The sequence below is a fragment of the Mauremys reevesii genome, linkage group 4, assembly GCF_016161935.1.
Source record: "Mauremys reevesii isolate NIE-2019 linkage group 4, ASM1616193v1, whole genome shotgun sequence".
NCBI lineage: Eukaryota > Metazoa > Chordata > Testudines > Geoemydidae > Mauremys > Mauremys reevesii.
Genome location: NC_052626.1, coordinates 98,704,175 through 98,728,351, shown reverse-complemented (window position 1 = coordinate 98,728,351; position 24,177 = coordinate 98,704,175). Strand labels below are relative to the sequence as shown.

Genomic DNA, 24,177 nt, shown 5'->3' with positions numbered 1-24,177 from the left:
GGGGTCTAATTTGCAGAAATGCTGAGCACTCACAGCTGTAGCTGAAAGCACAGCTCCCACTGATTTGGCCAAATAAGGTACTATCTAATGCTAAGTACTCTGAAAAATCAGGTGCTAGAAATCTGTTTGGATGCCCACAATTACTGGATGCTTTTGGCCTGAGACAGTTCCCCATCTGTAATACACTCCTGATGGGGGTGTTATGAATACATCTACACAGCAAAATAAAAAACCCAAATAAATCCACAGTAGTGAGTCTAAGAGCCGGGTTCCACTGACTCACTTGGAGCTAAAAAAAGCAGTGTAGTTTTTTGGGCCAAGGCTGGAGACTGGGCTCTGAAACCCAGTGGGGAAGGAGCATCTTGGAGCTTAGACTCCAAATTGAGCCCAAATATCTATATTGCTATTTTTAGCCCCACCGCATGAGCCTAGGGAGCTTGAGTCAGCTGACCTGGGCTCTGAGACTCACTGCTGTCGCAGTGTTTTATTAAAACAACAAGGACTTAAAGACTAACAGATTTATTTGGGCATAAGCTTTCATGGGTAAAAAAACCTCACTTCTTCAGATGCACGGAATCAGGGTTTTATTGTTTTCTGTGTAGAGGTACCCTGTTACTAAGTGAAGAATACCATAAAAAAGCCCATGAGGAAGTTAATTCTGTCTTCTGAGCGTAGTATGTAGTAAATAAGGTTTAAAGGCCACACATTAAAAAATGAGGATAAACCAAAATATTGAATAGCTACTCTTCAATTGAATACTGCCCATCCCGGGTAATGCATGAGGCAGGGGTCCTATGGAAACAATAATACATGATTATGTAATTAGAACATTATAATAATACATAGGCACAAGGAACCTGAATTAAGGATGCAGAGATGACCCTAACTCTGGCATTTTCTAACTTTTGAGTGCTTGACTTCGCAAGCCTAATAGCGTTCTTTTCACTTAGGGTTTTTTTGTGTCTAATTGAGTATATTAAACAGTGGTGGCTTCTGTAACAACCATTAGGTTACCCTTGCTGTCAACCTCAGTCTGCACTGAGTTGTCAGAAGTTCACTGACTCTTTGTTTTTAATTTTTTTAGTTTTTCCCTTTGTCCTCTTGTGGAGAGACTTTATAAAATATTTTGAAAATTCAAGTAAATAATTGTGACTAGATCACTGAAATTTATCTTTTTTTCTGCAGATAAAAGCAGATGTTTTATCATACAACAGGCATGATGATTTGACCCTGTCAGGCTATACTTCTTATTTAAGTGTTCCATTCTGTAATCCAGCTGTATTCTCATGATCTCCCTTGCCTTTTTTTAAAAAAGACAAATACCATATTAGCAACTTTCCAGTTTTCAGCTACAGCAGGCCTTTTGAAGGATGTATTGTATGAATATAAGAGAGGCAACACAATCCAGTGGACTGAGCACTGGGCTGATGGCCAGGACCTCCTTCATTCTAATCCTTGCCAGATTCAAAATGTAGTCATGGGCAAGATAAGTAACTTCCTTGCTTCTGTCCTCCCATCTGTAGAATGGTGATAGTTAGTTTCAACCTATTTGAGAGAGGTGCCTTGAAATTAATTAGTTACTCAGAGTGTTCTCCAGTCATTATGTAAAGCACTGTGCAAGTGCTAAGAATTTAGACCATCATCATTAATAATAATTAATTTAATTAACTTTTAGATGGCACTTTTCATCTTTAAATCTCAAAGCTCTTTACAAAGGAAGTCAGTATCACTATCTCTATTTTACAAATGGGGAAATTGAAGTGAGCGGGGAAAGTGACTTGTCCGTGGTCACTCAGCAAGCCAGTCGATTGTGTGTGCCCCTACTAAGCGCATTAAGTTGGCGTTGTGCATCCACAATACTGAGGCTAGCGTCGACTTCCGAAGTGTTGCATGGTTGGTAGCTATCCCACAGTTCCCGCAGTCTCCGCTGCCTATTGGAATTCTGGGTTGAGCTCGCAATGCCTGATGGGGCAAAAACATTGTGGTGGTGGTTTTGGGTGCATGTCGTCAGCCCGCCCCGCCTCCCCCCCCCCCCAATTAAAGCAATGGCAGACAATCATTTTGCACCTTTTTTCCATGCGGGCGCCGTATTGCTTTCAGCAGATGGTGCAGTAGGACTGCTAACCATCGAACAACCGCTTCTGCTGCCACTCTGCTCTCCCGCTCTGGCTGCAGACAGTGCAATAGGTCAGAAAAACTGGCATTCCAGCTGCCGCTGCCACTCTGCTCTCCAGCTCTGGTACAAATGGTGCAATAGGTCGGAAAAACTGGCATTCCAACCACCGCTGCCACTCTGCTGTCCTGCTCTGGCCGCAGATGGTGCAATAGGTCGAAAAAACTGGCATTCCAACCACTGCTTCCACTGCTACTCTTCTTTCCTGTATTGATCGATAGCGAATTTCTCCATGTTGGCTGTCATGGGCTCCCGCTTCTGCTGCAACTCTGCTCTCCTGCTCTCATGAATCCACCTCGCAGGTCCGCTCGTTGTTCTCTATAAATACCTATTCTTGTGGCATCTCTCTATAAATATCTATTCCATCATCCACTGCTTCCGCTGCTACTCTTCTTTCCTGTATTGATCGATAGCGAATTTCTCCATGTTGGCTGTCATAGGCTCCCGTTTCCACTGCAACTGTGCTCTCATGAATCCACCTCGCAGGTCCTCTCGTCGTTCTTTATAAATATCTATGCTCGTGGCATCTCTCTATAAATATCTATTCCGTCATCCGCCGCTTCCGCTGGATCTCTGCTCTCCTCCATACCACTGCAAGCATGGAGCCCGCTCAGATCACCGCAGGAGTTATCACCGTTATAAACATCTCGCACATTATCCTGCAGTATATGCAGAACCAGAACCTGCAAAAGCAGGTGAGGAGGTAACGGCAGCACAGTGATGAGTGATGAGGACATGGACACAGACTTCTCTCAAAGCACGGGCCCTGGCAATGTGGACATCATGGTGCTAATGGGGCAGGTTCATGCCATGGAACGCCAGTTCTGGGCCCAAGAAACAAGCACAGACTGGTGGGACCACACTCAGTGGCTGCGAAACTTTTGCATGCGTAAGGGCACTTTCATGGAACTTTGTGACTTGCTTTCCCCTGCCCTGAAGCGCAAGAATTCCAAGATGAGAGCAGCCCTCACAGTTGAGAAGCGAGTGGCGATAGCCCTGTGGAAGCTTGCAATGCCAGACAGCTACCGGTCAGTCGGGAATCAATTTAGAGTGGGCATATCTACTGTGGGGGCTGCTGTGATCCAAGTAGCCAACGCAATCACTGAGCTGCTGCTATCAAGGGTAGTGACTCTGGGAAATGTGCAGGTTATAGTGGATGGCTTTGCTGCAATGGGATTCCCTAACTGTGGAGGGGCGATAGACAGAACACATATCCCTATCTTGGGACCAGAGCACCAAGGCAGCCAGTACATAAACTGCAAGGGGTACTTTTCAATGGTGCTGCAAGCACTGGTGGATCACAAGGGACAACATCAATGTGGGATGGCCAAGAAAGGTACATGACGCTCACATCTTCAGGAACTCTGGTCTGTCTGAATGGCTGCAGGAAGGGACTTACTTTCCAGACCCGAAAATAACCGTTGGGGATGTTGAAATGCTATAGTTATCCTTGTGGGCCCAGCCTACTCCTTAATGGCATGGCTCATGAAGCCATACACAGGCACCCTCGACAGTATTCAGGAGCTGTTCAACTATAGGCTGAGCAAGTGCAGAATGGTGGTAGAATGTGCATTTGGACATTTAAAAGTGCACTGGTGCAGTTTACTGACTCGGTTAGACCTCAGCGAAACCAATATTCCCATTGTTATTACTGCTTGCTGTGTGCTCCACAATTTCTGTGAGAGTAAGGGGGAGACGTTTATAGCGGAGTGGGAGGTTGAGGCAAATCGCCTGGCCGCTAATTACACGCAGCCAGACACCAGGGTGATTAGAAGAGCACAGCAGGGCGTGCTGCGCATCAGAGAAGCTTTGAAAACCAGTTTCATGACTGGCCAGGCTACGGTGTGACAGTTCTGTTTGTTTCTCCTTGATGAAAACCCACCCCCATGGTTCACTCTACTTCCCTGTAAAACAACCGCCCTCCCCTCCCCCCTTCGATCACCGCTTGCAGAGGCAATAAAGTCATTGTTGTTTCAAATTCATGCATTCTTTATTAATTTGATACACAAATAGGGAGATAACTCCCAAGGTAGCCCAGATGGGGTGGGGGAGGAGGGAAGGCCTCACTGCACTTCACAACTTATTGAATGCCAGCCTTCTGTTGCTTGGGCAATCTTCTGGGGTGGGAGTGGTTGGGTGCCCGGAGCCCCTCTTCCCCGCATTCTTGGGCATCTGGGTGAGGAGGCTGTGGAACTTGGGGAGGAGGGTAGTCGGTTACACAGGGGCTGAAGCGGCGGTCTGTGCTCCTGCTGCCTTTCCTGCAGCTCAGCCATATGCCGGAGTATATCAGTTTGATTCTCCAGTAACCTCAGCATTGCCTCCTGCCGCCTCTCATCATGCTGCTGCCACCTTTCCTCTTGCTCCAGCCATCTATCCTCTCGTGCGTCCCTCCTGTCCTCACGTTCATTTTGTGCTTTCCTGGACTCTGACATTGTCTGCCTCCACACATTTTGCTGGGCTCTTTCAGTGCGGGAGGACTGCATGAGCTTGAGAACATTTCATCACCAGTGTGTTTGTTTTCACCACCTTATCTGTGTTAGCCTTTGGGACAGAGATGATAGGGGGAGTGTTGAAACATTTGCAGCTGCGGTAGGGGGAAATAAAAGGGAGAGTAGTATTTAAAAAGACACATTTTAGAGTACAAGGTCGCATTTTGCCTCTTATATTGAGGGCCTGCCGGTTTCGTGTGTGAGATCACACACACAGGGCTGGGCAACAGAATTCGGCTTGCAGGCAGCCATCGTAAGCCACAGTCTTTTGGTTTCTTTAATTCTTCAGGGCAAATTTATTATTAAACACGCTTGCTTTTAAATCATGTATTATATTTACAAAGGTACACTCACAGAAGTCCCTTCTCCACATTCAAGGTCCAGGAGCCCGCCTTGGGAGGGTTGGGAGTGTATTGGCTCCAGGGTGATAAACAGTTCCTGGCTGTCAGGGAGAACGGTTTCTCCGCTTGCTTGCTGTGTGCTATCTTCAACCTTCTCCTCCTCATATCATCCTTGTCCCCAAAATCCTCATCCCAGAGACTCCCCCCTTGCAGGAGTCCAGGAACAGGGGTGGGGACACCCGCCAAAATTGCATGGAGGTCATCATAGAAGCGGCAGGCTGGGGGTCTGACCCGGAGCAGCTGTTTGCCTCTTTAGTTTTTTGGTAGGCTTGCCTCAGCTCCTTAAGTTTCATGCGGCACTGCTGCAGGTCCCTGTTATAGCCTCTATCCTTCATGCCCTAGGAGATTTTTTCAAATATTTTGGCATTTTGTCTTTTGGAATGGAGTTCGGATAGCACAGATTCGTCTCCCCATACAGCGATCAGATCCAGTACCTCCCATTCGGTCCAGGCTGGAGCTCTTTCACGATTCTGGGACTCCATGGTCACCTCTGCTGATGAGATCTGCATGGTCACCGGTGCTGATCAGTTTGCCACGCTGACCAAACAGGAAATGAAATTCAAAAGTTCCTGGGGCTTTTCCTGTGTACCTGGCCAGTGCATCTGAATTGAAAGTGCTGTCCAGAGCGGTCACAATGGAGCACTCTGGGATAGCTCCCGAAGGCCAATACCGTCAAATTGTGTCCACGCTATCCAAAATTTGACCCAGCAATGCCGATTTCAGTGCTAATTTCCTTGTCGGGGAGGAGTACAAAAATAGATTTTAAGCACCCTTTAAGTGGACAAAAATGGCTTCATCGTGTGGACGGGTGCAGGGTTAAGGCTGCTAAATTCGACCTAAACTCGTAGTGTAGACCAGGTCTTAGTCTTACTGTTGAGCAGTTACTTGCAGTTACTTGCATGGGTAGTCCGATTGACTTTTTAATAGGACTCACAAGGGGTTCTCCATATGGCCATGTGTGATTTGTTAAAGTTGTTGTTTTTAAGTCTGAAAAGAAATTATAGTACAGTGTAAACTGGCCCAAATACTTTTTATAGCTTAGTAAGCCTTAATTTGTAGTATAAGTCCTAAAGTTTAATTGAAGTATAAATAGAGTCAGACCCACCTAAAATCTAGCAATTACTCTGTGATAAAGTTCATGAAAATAATAGTTGGCCATTTCATATAGCACTTTTTTAATCTTTTAAGCACTTTCCTGAAACTAATAAATATTTGTACCATCTCTGTGAGGTAGGTAAGACAAAATATCCGTACACGCTAAGTAAAATTCTGGTTAAAGTGGGATTGTTTTTAACCTCTAGGATTTGTGCGTCATCCAGAAAATGGAATAAAATTTCACATAATTTCTTGATGTCACTCCTTATGGTTCTGAGTCTTTATGTTTTGTAAATTTGCTATTTGTTTCCAGATAAGCCATGTTATTAGCCCAGATAAATCGAGACTCTCAGGGAATGACTGAGTTTTCTGGAGGAGGGATGGAGGCTCAGCATGTAACTCTCTGTTTGACAGAAGCAGTAGCTGTGCAAGGTGAGCATTCAGGTTAAAGTATCTCCACATCATCATGCAGTTTTACATTTAGAAAAAGCAGATTATGTAACCTGTTGAACTTTTAAACTTTGGAGTGATGTTGTGTATTGCAAATGGAGAAAATTAAAAAAAAAAAACCCAAATTGGTTTTTGATAGTGTATTTGATTAATCTGAAATTTAATTTAATTCTGAAATGAAATTATTGCTTAATTAAAATAATAATTGCATTTGCGGTATAAAATTTGATTCCAATCAAATTAAAATATAGCATTACGATTTTTGATTATTTTGTACATCATTTACATATAATTTGGAATTACCATTCTTTCTGTAAAACTGAGTCTGTGTGTTTTAAGATTGATATTAACATGTTGATGCTTTTTGGGCCATGCTTAATATTTATAAAAGTATAAAACTTTTTGCCTAATTACTATATTTTATTCAAAATGGTGCACAGAACAATGATTAACATTACGTACATGTAATACTGCCATTTCTCATGATTTTATTGTGTCTTCGATGTTAGATGTTCTTCTTAAAGCCCCAGTTTTCAAGCCATTTTATTACATGAGAATTTCAGCTTTTATTTAAAATAAAATATTTTGGTTCTCATGCTTATGGATAAAAACTTAATGTGACCTCAGTGTATCCCAAAGGTTCAAAATCAAAAGGCTAATAAAAAGCTTTTAAGTCAATCTTATGATTTTTTGGGGCTTGACTCACAATTTTAGAGCGTATGAAGTTGGCAATACTGTAAATAAACTTCTTTCCCCAATAGATGGTGACAATTTAGAAAACATGGAAGGTGTAAGTTTGCAGGCAGTTACGCTTGCTGATGGCTCCACTGCTTACATACAGCACAATTCTAAAGGTATGTGCCTGACTAAAAATCAATAATTCTTCACTGTACATAAGAACAGCCAATCTGGGTCAGACCAAAGGTCCATCTAGCCCAGTATCCTGTCTTCCGACAGTGGCTAATGCCAGGTGCTTCAGAGTATTCATTAGCACCCAGTACGATGGGGAATTGATCCCAACTGGGGTCTTTGAGCCCTACTATAAATTAAATATTTACTACTTATACTAGTACCAGTACTAAAACCAATACTAACTACAGAACAGGGAAGTCAACTGAAAAAGAGATGGGCTTTCTTTAAAGTTTCATACTAAATAGTGACATCCTACATATTGAAAAGCCTGAAAAGTTTAGTTTTCTAAACTTGGTATGTTTGTAATAACAACACTTTGCCCTTTATTTAGTGTTTTTATCCCAGGATCTCAAAGCACTTTACATGTCCTAATACTGTGGTTAATACTTGTTAAACTGTATTTTTGTTCTATGAAATACTTTATTCCAGAGTGTTTCAGTGGTATGGTTTAAAATGTGACGTGTCATATAGGATACTTTACATAAATATAATGTGTTCCAGATGGTAAATTAATGGATGGCCAGGTGATTCAACTAGAAGATGGCTCTGCTGCCTATGTTCAACATGTATCCATGCCAAAAAGTAGTAAGTGTATTACATCCATGAATATGTTTTAAAATATTGACTGCACTGATATAACATGGTATTGTTAGAATCAATAAAACATTGTTACAATAATTTCAGATATCTAATATTTCTTTGAAGGTTAATATTTTTAGTGCATACAGTTACTAATCTGTTAAAACATTAAATCAAATACATTTATGATTGGTTATGCCTAAAGTTATGCTTCTCCTCCTTCTCCCTCCCCCCAACAGGGGACAGTCTGCGACTGGAAGATGGACAGGCAGTTCAGCTGGAAGATGGAACTACTGCATTTATTCATCACGCCTCAAAAGGTAAACTGCATTTTGAAGTGTGATTCATTATATTATGAAACATTTTAATTGTAATTTATCTTCTAGAGTATCACTTCTGACAATATGTTTAGATTATGACCATATTTACAAGTATTCTTATTGTAAATGACTTGGTGCATTTAAATAGGAACATCTAGATATAGCTGAGTTGAGAGCGGTTCGATTTCCCCATTCAGAATGTAGTAGTAAATGACTGGATCAGAAGATTGCTGGACATTTCTGTGTCCTATCCTGGAATCTTAACAAAGAAACAGGCATGCTACTTCTAGAGAATTTAAACCTTTGTATTAATTTCAGGAAAAACTGGATCTGGAAATGAAAAAAGGAAACCAGAAAAAAGCAGGCATCACTTGAATTAGATTCTTGAGCTCTAGGGATATTTTAAATACCCTGTGATTGAGATTTGATACTTTTTGGAAGACCTATCAATGTAACACACAAAGAACTCCATAGTTGACAGTCAAGTATGCACATTTATTTTATTTTAAATTCAACTTTAGATTGGCCTTTGAAAGAAAGGAAAAATAATGTCGTACCAGTACTGGTGTACTTCACCAAAGGACTTGGACAATGTAAAATTTTCCCTCTCCTTCATTATCACATTAGAAGTCGTTCCTTCCTGTATCAGAATACTTTCCAAATCTGACACAGGAGAGTTTCTATTTCTAGATTTTATGGTTGTGAAGAAAAAAATATGGACTGACTATAAACTGATGTTTTGCTGGCTTCTTGAGTGTGCACATAAAAAGATAGCTGTGCCTCTGCTATTGCTTATGGCTTTCCCAAGATACACCAGAGTGAAAATTTACCAGAGTCTTGCTAGTTTCACTTTGCTACTAAAAACCCTGAATCTGTGAAAGTTAGTTATCTGTGTGATTTACATATAATACATAGTATACCGTTCTTTTATACCTTTAAATTGCAGTGTGGGTGTGACATTTTAACCCAGACCAATGAGAGGTTGTGACACAACCTGCCTTGCAACTCTGTGTGCTTTCAGTGCTATGCTCCTATGGCTCACAGCCCTGACACCAATAGCCAGCCTTACAAGCATCCAGGTCACCACCCAGTTATTTTTGCAGTGACCCAAACACCCTCCCAGTCCTAAATTTACCCAAAACCGTCTCCCTGTGTGATAATCTGCTGAGGCTCCCAGACTTGTGAGTCACTGAGTTACCCTTCTAAGCCTCAGCAAGTGAGAGTTTTTTGCTACTGCTAAGCTGTGTGACAATTCCCCTGCCACACCAGCTTGTCTGCTTTGCCAGCAAACTCCTCAGGACTCTACCAGTCCAAACTTTGCCTTACGAGTAACAGTGAACCCCAACTCCTGAATTTCCCTGAGACATCTCCCTGCAGTGTCCAGCTCTCTTCTGGAACACTCACAGAAGTTAAGTTTGTTGCTGCTGCAAAGAGAGAATAAACAGCAGTTCATTAATTTCACTGCAGTTTGACAAACTCTCTTATTTCAGTCACAGCATAGAATGGATTTAAAGTAAAAGTCAAATAAGCTTATTAAACAAAAAGTCATAGGTTTAAGTGATATCAAGTATAAGGAATAAAGACAGAAATGGTTACAAACAAAAGTAAAAATACACATCAGAGACCGGTACTTGCTAAAGTTAACTTTTAATCCTTTCCTAAGCAGGTTTGTCACCAATATTCAGTTTCCAGAGACTTCAACCCTCTTGGTTGAAGGACTCAGGATTCTGTGATATCAAGAGCTCAGGCACCTTGAATCCGCCAAGTGATGGACCGCTATGGGGTTCTTTTCCCCCTTTCTTTTTATAGTCCAGTAAACCTTTGAAATGTATTCTTTGGAAAGTAAGTCCTGCTGGGATTTAGACACCATGCTATCTTCCCAAATTTCATTGGCCCTGCTTCACAAAGCAGGAAGGCTTTCCAGGGGTGCAGTCTCCCTCCCCATGCTGATTTATATGGAAATTGGGCTTCCATTGTTTTTATTTCACACTGCTTAATTTACATTGGAGACAAGTAGGTAGTTGCCTTCCCTCCTGGCTGGGAGAAAACCTCTTTCTCCCTGTGTGTGGTCACAGACTTTAAAGCATAAGAACAGTGAGTATCTTGTGACAGATTGGGTCACAGAAACCCCCTTGGGACTGCCACCTGATGTACTGTGACTACCTCTGAGCCCGTTTTCCCTGGCAGCTTGGGACTTCAGTACCTTACCTTGTTTGAGACGGACATGTTTGCTTGCTGCAAACACAGATTCAGATTTGAACCATGTCCCCTACAAGCTGCAGGCTTAACTGAAAACAGCTTAAGAAGTGTTCCTGTCTCCAACACTCAAGTACCCAGCTCCCAATGGGGTCCAAACCCCAAATAAATCCTTTTTACCCTGTATAAAGCTTATACAGGATAAGCTCATAAATTGTTCCCCCTCTATAATACTGATGAGAGAGATGCACAGCTGTTCTCCCCCCCCTCACCCCGTATTAATACTTACTCTGGGTTAATTAATAACTAAAAAGTGATTTTATTAAAAACAAAAAGTAGGATTTAAGTGGTTCTAAGTAATAACAGACAGAACAAAGTGAATTACCAAGCAAAATAAAATAAAACACACAAGTCTAAGCCTAATACAGTAAAAAAACTAAATGCAGGTAAATCTCACCCTCAGAGATGTTCCAATAAGCCTCTTTTACAGACTAGCCTCCTTCTAGTCTGGGTCCAGCAAACACTCACACCCCTGTAGTTACTGTCCTTCGTTCCAGTTTCTTTCAGGTATCCTTTGGGGTGGAGAGGCTATCTCTTGAGCCAGCTGAAGACAAAATGGAGGGGTTTTCAGGGGCTTAAATAGACTTTCTCTTGTGGGCAGAATCCAGCTGCAAGATGGAGTTTTGGAGTCACATGGACAAGTCACATGTCCGTGCATTACTCAGAATTTTACAGGCCAATGTCACATTCCCAGGAAAGCTCAGATGTGGATTGATGTCTCTCAAAGTTCATTGTTAGCTTAAGTGTTTCTTGATTGGGTACTTACTGAGAATAGTCTTTTCTCAAGAAGCTGACCAACTGCTTCACTGAGGCTACTTAAAATCAAACATGAATATTGGCTATGTACTTAACTTTGAATACAAAAATGATACATGCATGTAAATAGGATGAATATATCCAGTAGATCATAACCTTTGCAGAGACATGTTACATAGCCTATCTAGCATAAAACATATTCCAGTTATGTCATATTTACACTCATATGCATATTTCTATAAAGCATTATGGGGTGCAACGTCACATATCAATAATTCATTATATAGTGTTAATGCATACATTTTACATTGATATTAATCACCAGTTTGTCACAGGCTTTCATAAAACCTCTTTCTCAATACATTTTTTAATACAGTAATATTGTAGACAATCAGCTGATTCAAGTGCTTATGTTTGAGGTTCAGACCCTGCTGTCTTTATAGTTAAGAGGCTTTCTCCCACACTCGTTAGTTTTATGTTTTTTTTTTATCTTTTATATAAATGTGCCTTCATTGTCTCTGCCTGGTGACCAGGCTGGTCAGACAAGCAAATACACATTCCTTTGTCTAAGGTAGACAGTGGTTATTCATTGGTTGCCAAATGCCTTTTAAGAACATAATTCTAGCACATATTTATAACTCTTTACATCACACAAGAATATTAATAATCCAGTGAGTTATTAGTTTTCCAATGATGTATTACATGATGTTGTTTGGGTATATATCATCACAGCAATGTTAGGTGTAGTGAGTATGTCAGGCCTAACAAGAGTTGCTGACTAAACAGTGTAGTGAATCCCCAATGGGACTGTGTGTTACAATGGCTTAGAGGGAAGTGACAGCACAGGTATTTGCACCTGATTGGAAGACTTCTCCGGCTAGTAGATGTTGGGTAAATATTTGAAGCCCTACATCTTTATATGAGCTTAATATTGAAATTATTGTTGTGGTTGCTTATTAGTTTCCCACAGAGTACTCATTTCTGTAAACAATGCCATATGCAAAGTGTTTAACCTTTATGTAATTTTAAAGTAATGGCAAAACATTGCTTTAGCCGTTGAAAGGATGCTTGCGTTCTTAGTGTACAGGAAGCTGGTATACAAATCCTAAAACACAGTGTCAACAATTAATTGATCACTAGAGAGTAGAAATTTCAAAATATATGGTGTAATACTTTGTAAGTAAGAGCTAGGCTAATTGTAATGCTGTAATTTCTGTAATGCAGAAATAGAAGTGTTTTGGGGTAAGTAATCATTTACAACAAATTCAACCTGTGGTATTGATAGCAATTTTCTAAACTATTGTATTCATCAGTAGCATTTTAGTATGTATTGATAATTTCGCATACGTGATGCCTTTATATTGGAGAAATGCAGACTCTGATATTTATTCCCTGTCTTAACAGTGTGTTTAATATTATTTCTTAGACAGTTATGACCAGAGTGCATTACAGGCAGTCCAGCTGGAAGATGGAACCACTGCTTACATTCACCATACTGTTCAAATGCCACAGTCAGATACCATCTTAGCTATTCAAGCTGATGGCACAGTAGCAGGCCTGCATACGGGAGATGCTACAATTGATCCAGATACCATCAGTGCTTTGGAGCAGTATGCAGCCAAGGTACATTATAGTACATTTTATCTGTACATAATTTCTTTAATACATAGCATCACAATACATTTTTACACAGAGATCTTGTAAACTAAGATATATGATGAGAATTAATTAGAGGAATTATTCAGAAGCTTGGAAGATGGAAAAAGGATGAATTCCTAATACACAAGGCCTCACAAATAAAAGATGTAAATTCAAACTGTGTCGAGTTGCAGGTAGGGATCAGGAAGTTAAATACTGAAGGTGCAGAGTGAGATAGCAAATGTGTAAGTGGATAGAAAATCAGAGGGGTATAGTAGAAGCAAATATATGGAAAATCATAAGGGTGATTTTGAATAATTTAAAAGGTGGTTTGGAAACCAGTGAAGGTAATGGAGAGTAGAACTCCCTGAAGTTTACAAAGCATTGGATGTAGGAGGACTATAGAAAAACGAATTGCAGTGGTTGAGACGAGATAGTCATGAGCTTGCTGTTGGAAGGGTTAGGGTAAGGATGAAGTCTGCTAAAGTTCCAGAGATGATATTGAGGCATCTTTACAGACAAGTGATTTATGGAATGGAAGAGACAGCATGAGATGAAGGACGATTCAGTTTTTCTGTCATTGAGGGTAAGTTAAGCAGAGTGATAACAGAGATATGGAAGAGAGCAAAGAAGTATATTTGGTACAAGAAATCAAGATGTAATCTGTATTGGTCAGAATCCAGGCAAGCGGTTTGATGGGAAATAGGACAATTGGAGAGGGAGCTGAAGGAGATGCAGAGCTGGCTGTTGTCATCATGAGAGTTTTTTCCAGAGTTGAAGGTTCCAGTGAAATGTCCCTGACTATGTCATTATATGGGGAAATGGACCATCAATTTAACTATCTGTTAAGGATGAGGGCAAGGCGAACAGCCTCCACCAGAAATGAAGGAAGAGTAGATAGAAAGTAGGATTCAAAGCAAAAAGGGGAGTATTGAGACACCACCTTTTTACTCAAAGCACTCAAGAAGGATAGAGTATTGATGGTATTAAAAATGGTACTGATCTCAAACAGGATAAGAAGAATGAGGGATCCATTGTCAGTATCAGAAGTAGACATTGACCCCTGAAGTAGGGCACATTGTAGAATGAACTGGTTGAAAGCCAGGCTGACTTGAGAGGTGATCGAAAAGGTAAGAGAAGATTACTCTCCCTTCCCCCGCACCCCTTCCCCCCCAAAAAATTGACAGGACAATCATTTGAAAGTGGGGAGGAGTAAAATGACTCTCTTCAGAAAAAGTGATGATGAGGAAAAAGTAGTGTGTTGGTGATCCTTTTTTGAGGCAAAATGGAAAGATCCAGTGTATAGATTGATGATCGTGGCATGATATGAGGCACTAAAGAAAGAGAGGTAACTAGACAGCTACTGAGTTTGGCAGGAGGTCCTTTGAAGAGATGCTTTTTAATCAGAAAAATGAAAAGCTGACATTTATGCACAGATGCTGCAATGGAGCATAGCAGTTCAGAGATTCTGCTTAGATAAAACATCACATTATGCAGAAGACTAAAACATGAGGGACAAACTAATTGTAGGAGCAGCAGTTTTCTTATGTTTTCAGTCTTCCAGTGCCCCAGCTCCTGGATGATAACCATTGGTACTTGTACTGCACTGGCAAAGAGACAGTAGAGCAAGCAACCTTAATACTGGCATTTCCTAACTTTGAGTACAACCTTAATGTTCTTTTAACATATTTTTGTGTGTGGGTGTGTAATATTAAATTATACTGGTAGTTTAACTGTTCTTAAAGTTTCTTTCTTAGAATGAAATCTATCCCAGACTGAGTTGCGTTTAGCACAGCTACGGAAGGGCAAAGATCTGCACTGGTCCCCAAAGGTTGTAGCATTCCGGTCATGTACTGGTATGCTTTTGTGCCAGGAGCTTTGGGGATAGTGTAGAAATGGTTATGGTGGATTCTCCCACATTGGAGGAATCCTTTGCTGTCTGGTTTGTGCCATTGGAACAGATCAAAGGGGCCATTGTAAGGGCATGATCTGGTCTGTAGTTTTAAATTTGCCATCATATCCCCTTTACTAATAGTTTCAGGAACTCCATGCACATAACAATGATGGAAATTGTTTGCTTATAAGAAAGATTTAGAACCAAATTCATCCCTGATTTAACTTCATTGAAGTCATTGGTGACAGAACTATCTCTTGAAGTCACTGTAGTTAAATCAGGGACAAATTTGGTCCTTGCTCTCCCTCCTTATTTTAATACAACCTTAAGAAGTTCAGCACTTTGGTAGTTATACAAGGCTTTTGTTATAACATGGGTGACTTTAGTGGGATTTTACATTTTTTAAGAGCTAATATACCGTATGGTAGCCATGTTTCAAGATGATGCAGTAACAGAGCTATGAATGAGTGTGCACCCTCAGAAGCTGAGTCCTTTCCGTTTTGCATTATTCACTGAAGAAAAGCAACAGGTAAATAATTTTAATTTTCTTCTTTCATATTATTTTCAGGTGTCTATTGATGGAAATGAAAGTGTTAGTAGCTCAGGAATGACAGGTGAAAATGAACAAGAGAAGAAAATGCAGGTATGTAACACTGTACAATATAATTGGATCTGCTGGATTTTTATTTTCTCTGTCTCTTCTATGCCCAACAGTCTTTACAGTGCAAGTGTTCACCTTCCCCATAACAGCTGGAAGCATGCCAAATCATAGGGGCTGGAACTAGGGGTGCAGGGGGTACTGCAGCATGCCCTGGCTTGAAGTGGTTTCCACTATATACAGGGTCTACAGTTTTGTTCAATGGCTCTCAGCACCCCCACTATACAAATTGTTCCAGCACTCATGCGCCAAATATTTAGCTCTGAGCCAGGTCCTTGGGCTGCCTATCAGGAGTTATCTGACGCCAAACCTGTGCAGATGGCAGGCTCCATTTCTCCCGTTATAGAAGAATAATTCACAGGATTTAAAAAATATTTACATTCAATCACCATCACCAGCTGCCACTCCGCCAATGTATACAGTTTGGGGACACAATGCCCCCCCAACACTGCCCATGGCAGGCCACCTAGGACTGTGTCACAGCCCAGCTTTGGGCTGTGGCCCACAGTTTGGGAACTCCTGATCTATACCGAATTCCTGCCCATTGCAGGCCATAGAACCTCTCCCATCCACTCCTGTAACAGACCCATAACCTCTGGCTGAGTTACTGAAGTCCTCAAATCATGATTTAAAGACTTTGTTACAGAGAATTCACCATTTACACTAGTTTAAACCTGCAAGTGACCTGTGTCCCATGTTGCAGAGGAAGGCAGCCCCCCCCCAACCCCACCTGATCTCTCGCCTGGGGGAAAATTCCTTCCTGACCCCAAATATGATGATCAGTTAGACTCTGAGCATGTGGGCAAGACCCACCAGCCAGACACCTAGGAAAGAATTCTCTATAGCTGGAGATATTTGCTACTAGCAGTTGCAGATCAGCTACATGCTATTGTAGGCAGTCTCATCATCCTATAACCTCCATACATTTATCAAGCTCAGCCTTGAAGCCAGTTAGGTTTTTTACCCCTTCTACTCACCTTGGAAGACTTTCACTTCACTCCTCTGATTGTTAAAAACCTTCATCTAAATTCAAGCCTAAACTTACTGATGGCCAGTTTATAGCCCCGGTTTTTTGCGTCAGCATTGACACTGAACTTAAATAATTCAGACTGAAGCAGAGGGATAAATATCGATCTACTCACCAGAAAAAATCAATATCAGTCCCAATTAACAGTTCCATCCAAGGTTCTAGCCTCTCTTGTCCGGTGGACAAAGCCAGAGGAAGTTCAAGTGGGGACTCCTTTCCTCACACCTACACCTGAGGTGAGTATCATTACAGATACTTGCCTCTTAAATGAGGGAGGTCATATGAACAATCATACTGCACAAGGCAACTGGACCCCTCGGGAGTCCAGGTTGCATATCAGTTTATTGGAATTAACAGTAGTCTGTCAGGTCTGCAACACTTTCCTCCCACTCATTCAGTCATGACATATCCAGATAATGTCAGACAGTATGTTAACTGTCTTCTACATAAACAAGCAGGGAGGAACAATATCTCTTCCTCTGTGTGTAGAGACAGTAAACCTCTGGAACCAATATATCAGACATCAAGTAACCCTTTCTGTGGCATAGTTACCAGTTGTGCAGAATTCCCTAGCACTGCGATCCTTGCTATTCTAGAATATCTACTTATCCTGTTTGCTGCTAAATGACCCCATAAGGAGCTATCAGTGCTTTTCATTTTCCTGTCAGCGACTGTATCATCTTCACTCATCCCACAACAAATAGATTCCTTAAGGGACTTCTTAGATCCTTCCCATGATTGGTGAAGCCAAGACCTCAATGGGACCTCAACCTCATTCTTTCATCTCTCACCAGATCTCCTCCTGAACCTTTAGCCACATGGACCATGACCCATCTCTCAATGAAAGTTGCCTTTGTAGTTGCCATCACATCAGCCAGAAGAGCACTGAGCTGGAAGGACTCATGGCAGACCCACCATATACTATCTTTCATAAAGAAAAGGCCTTTTTTTTTTTCCCCACCCCCACCTGAAATTCATCACTAAAGTAATTTCAGAATTTCGCATGAGTCAAACCATCCCCTTACCAATTTTTTTTTCCAAAACTGCATGTGTTTGATGAGGAGAGATGGCTTCATTCTCTAGCTGTCCAACGAGCACTGGCCTTTTATCTACAGAAGCACATAGAAAGACACCTAGACTTTTTGTTACCATAGCAGAGAGGTCAAGATATATATTCTCAGAGTCTTTCTAAATGGATCTCTGGCTGCATTATTCTTTGCTACGAAACTAGCTCACATACCTCCCCCAGAGAGGGTGAGGGTCATTCCACCAGAGTGCAAGCAATCTCTTCTTTATCTGTAAGAGATGTACCTCTACTAGAGATATGTAGGGCAATTATCTGAAGCTCCTTCCACACCTTCACAAGATATTACGCTTTGGCGAGTCTTCAACTACAGATTTAGCTGTGGAGACTGCAATATTACACTCAGCCATCATTTCTGTGGCCTCGCACACACTTCCAGTTTGACTACTGCTTACTCATCTCTCATGTGGAATACATACAGGGACCATCACCCAAAGAAGAAAAGGAGGTTACTTGAGGGTTTTTAAGATGTATAGTCCCTATTTGCATACCATTACCTGCCTTTCTTTCCCTCTGCTGCGGATATTCCTGGATTTGTAGTAGGAGAGGGAACTGGAGAGGTGCCAGCCTTATGCCCTCAGTTCAGAGCACAAAGAGAACAGCGCATGTGGGGACCAATGGACACTGCTTACTAAAAATCTCCAGAGTCAGGAGCATGGTGCCCCACCTTCCAGGGCTAAAGCTGAAGCCTGAGGACTTCAGCCCTGGGCTGTGGGGCTCAGGTTACAGGCCCCCTGCCTGGGGCTGTAGCCCTTGGGCTTCAGCTTTGGTCCCCCAACCTGGGGTGGTGGGGCTTGGACTTTGTCCCCCCCTCTTGAGGCAGGCTCAGGCTTCGGTCCCCACTCCTAGGGTTGTGTAATAAATTTTGTTGTCAGAAGGGGGTTGCGGTGCAATGAAGTTTGAGAACCTTTGGGTTAAGCAAATCTACATCTAGCTTTTCAGCTTCCAGTTATCTCATAAAAGGTGATGAAGTGTGGCTGTTCTTTTCCTTAGGGAGACATACTGGGTATATGCCTCCAGACACTCTCTTCCGTCTTCTTGGTAACATTTCATTCTTCTACCAAGTGCCCCCCACTTGTCTCAGAGATTTGGGCAAGGGAGCAGCAAAGGAGGCCTTGATCCAAATCAACCCTGTAAGGAGCAACATAACATTTCTATTCCTTTTGAAAATAAGACTGTTTCATTGAGTTCTTAGTGCCACTTAAAGTTTAAAAATCTTTCCAAAAGGGAAGTCTTCCCTCAGAGGTTCTAAAGGTAGTGGGAAAACTTGGGTGCAATTTCTGAAGCTAGGCCCAGAGAAAGATTCAGACTTCTGACCCCTTAAACATAAGTGGGGATGATGGTCTTTCTCTTCACAGGGTCTTTTTGTAAAGAAACAGAATAAGACAAGGAAAGAACAGAGTTGCTTCTTTACTTTAAAAGGTCACAAACAAAAAAAGTAATTAAAAAAAACAATAAAGTATTTCTTCCTACATCAAAGAAGATCCCTGTAATTCCTGCTCACCTGTCTAATAAGGACGTGATTTAGATGGGGTGGAGAATTTCCTAACAAAGTGAAATTTGTGACTCCACCCATGAAACACAGGAAAATTAATATTTGATGATGACCTCCAAATATTCTGGTTATAAACTCCTTTGAAAGCCAAGTCAGACAAGATAAAGATTTAGAACTGGACGTTGTCTGCATACCAAAGGCACTGGAAGCTGACATCTCCTATGCCAAAATGATGTTGGAGAACTGGGACCAAAACTTGAATAATTTTATCCCCAAGGTATGAAAATTCCTTCACAGAAAGAAGTTTGACTCTGTAACTTAGTGGAGACAGCCTAGATTAAGTCATGTTATCCATCACTCTAAACTCTACTGTTCAGGACTTCATGGGTGCTGGTATGGGGCCTCTGTTTCAGCAATCAAGGACAAATTAGTATGCTACAGTTCTATTTGATCATTAGTAGCAGTGTACAGTCAGCTGAATGATACTTTCCCATTTCATCACCAGAATTTCTTCAGAGAGGAGGCCATAGCAGTGTTTGCAGAGTAACCGGTTTCCAATAGCAAACTTGCTTGAGAGGCAAAATGCTGAAAACAATTTATTTTTCACTTTCTAAAATCCCCTTATTAATTTTAGTTATACTTAGTAATAGTAAACTTTTGTGAGTGCTAAGCCTAGTAGTTTCTTGGCACCAATATTTTCAGATAGTCTATGGGTATGGTGTCTCCCCTGTGGCCCCCAATGGCAACTATGTTAAGAAAATTGATTCTCTGCCCCAGCCTCAACACAGAGCAACTTGGGGTCTACTGTAACTTTGCACAGGTTGGCTTTGGTTCCCAAAGAAACATGTAGTAGCTGAAGAGAGCCAGAGCACAGCATACTCCAACCCAGAATGAGACCTGATTTTTAGAAAGTGCTGAGTACCCATTCTAAAAATCAGGCCTCTTTGAGGTGTCTCTAGTTAAGGCACCCAGAAAATTTCTAGTCACTTGACCGTGATTTCATCTAAATTCAGGTTGGTGTCTGCATGTTTATTAGAGAAATGATACATTGAAATCCTCAGCTAAACAATAAAAACATGACACATGAGAGAGAATCATGGGCATTAGTTGTCCAATGAGGCACCTTTTTGAGCCATTAGATTGGTTATCATATAGCTATTTTTCTGATGGTAGCAAGTTTAGTATGTAAAATTAGAGAGTTATTGGCTCAAAAGATTGGATTAATTTTGATGTCAGGTGTGTTCTGTTACTTATAACTGTGTTGCATATACAGAATCTTATTTCATGTGGGTGAAGATAAAATAGCTCATTATCAGCAGCGTTTTAAAAACAGAAACTTAAACCCAGCTGTGTATTTCAGTGATACTTTTCCCAAGGACACACTGATTTTAGACTTTAAAGGGACACTGTCAGGATAAAAATAATATTTAACAAAAATATTCCCTCGCATTTGTTAATATTAATACCATACATGATTAAAATGAAATAATTTTAACAATATAATTTACTTTTTCCAATTAACCTGATTTGCTTACTTTTTGCATTTTCAGATTGGACAAGGAAAACAGATTAGTTAGTTTTGCTTTTGTTTATAATGGATTTCAAATCTATTTTATGTTCTAGTTCTTATTCACCAGTGCAGTGCGTTGTTCTTTTGGGTTGCAAATACTGCCGGGGAATATTTAGATCCAGTGTTTTCACTGAAATACTAATAATTTAAAATCTGAACCCTAGCAGTTAATATTTGGTCACGTAAACCTTTTTTTTTTTTAACTGATATTTTAATACATTATTTAAAAATGTAAATTGGGAATTGCTTCTGTTACTGATTAATATTTAAAATAAAAGTTATGAGTGTCTGCAATTGCATATACATTGTATTGTAATTTAGAGATAGCAGGCACTTTCAAGTAGAAAGTACGAAGCACAGCATCTGAATGTGTTCAGAGAAGCACTTCCTTTAGCAGCCTTCCCATGAGTTTGGACAAGTGTTATAGCCTAACCCATTCACTTCCACTAGATTATTCACATTCTTTCTGGACTCGCTTTTCATGTTAACTTTCTTTTCACTGTTTTTTTTTTATTATTATTCACTTATGCCATTATCATTTATTAGCTGAAAAGAAATTAATTTCACAGGCTTCTGTGTTATGTTTCCTCCTTTCACCACAAAATTCTGTTGGCCAAAATTTTGCAGACTGAAGTGCAATGTTACTCTTAACTTTTGAATAATTGTTTATTTATTGAGCCCTGGTTGTATTCTCAGCCCATATAAACCTAGAAAAAGACAGTTCCTGCCCTTAGGAATTGATAATCTAACCAAAACATAGATTGCACACTCCAAATATGCAGGTATAGAGGCTCAAGGTCTAAACTTCAAGCCAGAAATGCTTTTTAAAAAATTGTTTATTTTTAATTATTTGAGGGGTTATTATTTAAAAGCTTCACAGAAGAAGTGTGTTTTAAGGAATGATTTGAATAAAGAGAAATAAAGTTGCTTGGTAGACCAGTCTGAGAGGAAATTCCAATTGCAGGAGCTGCATTGAAAAAGGCATGAAGACAAGAATGGGAGAAGGAAATGAATCTTACGGGACATTAGGGAGAGTAGATTGGAAGGAAGGCAAGCTTCAGGAGAAGAATCACCAAACACAATAAATGGCAGGGTGGACTGAGTCAAAAGACATCAACTAGAATTAACTCTTGTTATTTCTTATTTTGAAAATCTGATTTTTGTCTAATTGGTTATAAACGTCTTAAATGACTTCCATGTTGTTGTCATATTTGTTTTATCCTAGATTGTCTTACAAGGACATGGAACAAGAGTGACAGCTAAATCTCAGCCAAGTGGAGAGAAGGCTTTTCGCTGTGAATATGATGGCTGTGGAAAATTGTACACAACAGCTCACCATCTTAAGGTAATTGCAGAATAAGGGTCAGTGGATTGCAGGCATTCTTTGGTTATACAATTACATGGACAAAAATAATGGAAACGTACAAGAAGTCAGAGACAAGAGCATTCTTTTATCCTACGTTGAGTACACTGAAATCTCCATCAGTAGGATGTTCTAGATGCCCCAGTTCCTCCAACTGTCATGCTTAGTGTTCTGAGATGAGACCCTTTTTAGAAAGTTGAACAGGTAATGGACTTCAGAGTGATAGCTGTGTTAATCTGTATCAGAAAAACAATGAGGAGTCCTTGTCGCACCTTAGAGACTAACACATCTATTTGGGCATAAGCTTTTGTGGGCTAGAACCCACTTCATCAGATGCATGGAGTGGAAAATACAGGAACAGGTATAAATACATGAAAAGATGGGAGTTGCCTTACCAAGTCTGAGGTCAGTCTAATAAGACAATTCAATTAACAGTAGGATACCAAGCGCACGAAAGCTTATGCCCTGTAGCAGGGTGAACCTCTGCTCCTGCCCTGAGGGGTTTAAAAGCAGCCTGGCAGGGCTTGAGAGTTGCTGCTCTAGGCTGGGCTGATTGAGGAAGTGACTGCAGGTGAGGCCATGCCCCAAACTGAGCGACAGCTGGCCCCTATAAAAGGCCAGGGAAGCCAGAAGCAGACAGTCTCTCTCTGCCTTCAGAGGGAGATGGGCCTGGCTGCGGGGAGCTAGAGACCGGATGCCTGAGTGAAGCAAGGCTGGGGAAAGGCTGAGGAGCTGGGGAGCTCCAGCCTAGAAAGCCCCAGGCTGCGGCCTAGCAGAGGGCTAACAACTGGTACTGGGGGTTGCAGAGGGCAGCCCAGGGGTAGGCCAAGGCAGCAGGTCCAAACCCCTTTGCCTGTGATGAATAGGCTGATACTGCAGTCTGCCCCAGAGTGTGGGGCTAGACAATGACTGGCAGTAGCCAATACTGAGGCAAGGTGGGGATAGAGGGTGGGGGTTCCCCAAGGAGGGGAGACCCAGAGAGAAAGGGGTTACTGCCAGGGGCAGCACCCCATGTAAAAGGGCACCGGGTCCAGGGAGGGACACGGGGGCCTGAGGACAGGTGGATCACCAGCCTGCAGAGGGCGCTCCAGCGCTGGAAAAGAGCTAATTCCCGGAGTCACCAGCAGGAGGCGCCGCAGGGTTGAGTCTGACCCGTCTACACGCCCAAATAAATTTGTTAGTCTCTAAGGTGCCGTAGGTAATGGACTGTTATCAGTGGGCCAGCAAAATACATCCTACACTTTGGGAAATGCTGCCAGAAAACATGAATTAAACAAATGCATCACAGCTGAGAACTGGGAAGACCAGCAGGAAAAAAGGTTGACTGTAAAGGTTGTCAATCTTCTGAGGGTATGGCTACACTGGCGATTTGCAGCGCTGGAAAGCCTCCACCAGCGCTGCTATTAGTAAGTGGCCACACCTGCAGGGCACTTCCAGCGCTGCAACTCCCTGGCTGCAGCGCTGGCCGTATACCTCACTTGGCATGGGGAATAAGGATTCCAGCGCTGGTGCTGCAGCGCTGGTCATCAAGTGTGGCCACACACCAGCGCTGTGATTGGCCTCCAGGGAATAAGGTGTATCCCAGAATGCTTTTATAAATTACTCTCTTTGTTTTGTTATGCAGCCTCTCTTTGTTTTGTTGTGAACGAGCTCCGATCGGAGCTCCGTTCTGTACCTGGCTGTAAACAATCAAATGAGAGGCAGAACGAAGCCGATCGAGCTCCGTTTGAACTGCTTATCTATAAAAACAAACACTGATCACAGCAAACAGGAACTATCTGTACCTGGCTGTGAACGATCAAATGAGAGGCAGGGGAAACAGTGTTGGATGCAGGCTGTTAGGGTTTGCAAACATTTTGTGATTTTTCCAATCTCTCTCTTCCCCGCTCCCTGTCACAGTACACCACAGGGAGTGAGTGAAACAGGGGGCAGTCTGTGTTGGAGGCAGGCTGTTTGCAATTAGAATTAAGACTAAGGGCTCATGAACATTTTGTGATTTTTCCAATCCAGGAAGCTA

The 24,177-nt window shown here is 41.6% G+C and overlaps 1 protein-coding gene across 1 annotated transcript in view; it reads left to right on the top strand.

Annotated features, from left to right (window-relative positions):
* Positions 1–24,177, top strand: part of ZNF143 (zinc finger protein 143) — a 78,510-nt gene that overhangs the window by 13,401 nt on the left and 40,932 nt on the right. The window contains exons 2-8 of the mRNA XM_039537197.1: positions 6,472–6,590; positions 7,370–7,462; positions 8,022–8,105; positions 8,339–8,419; positions 12,858–13,054; positions 15,532–15,606; positions 22,023–22,142. Coding sequence (XP_039393131.1) covers positions 6,479–6,590; positions 7,370–7,462; positions 8,022–8,105; positions 8,339–8,419; positions 12,858–13,054; positions 15,532–15,606; positions 22,023–22,142 — 762 coding nt within the window. The 5' untranslated portion in view covers positions 6,472–6,478. The remainder of the gene's footprint in view (positions 1–6,471; positions 6,591–7,369; positions 7,463–8,021; positions 8,106–8,338; positions 8,420–12,857; positions 13,055–15,531; positions 15,607–22,022; positions 22,143–24,177) is intronic.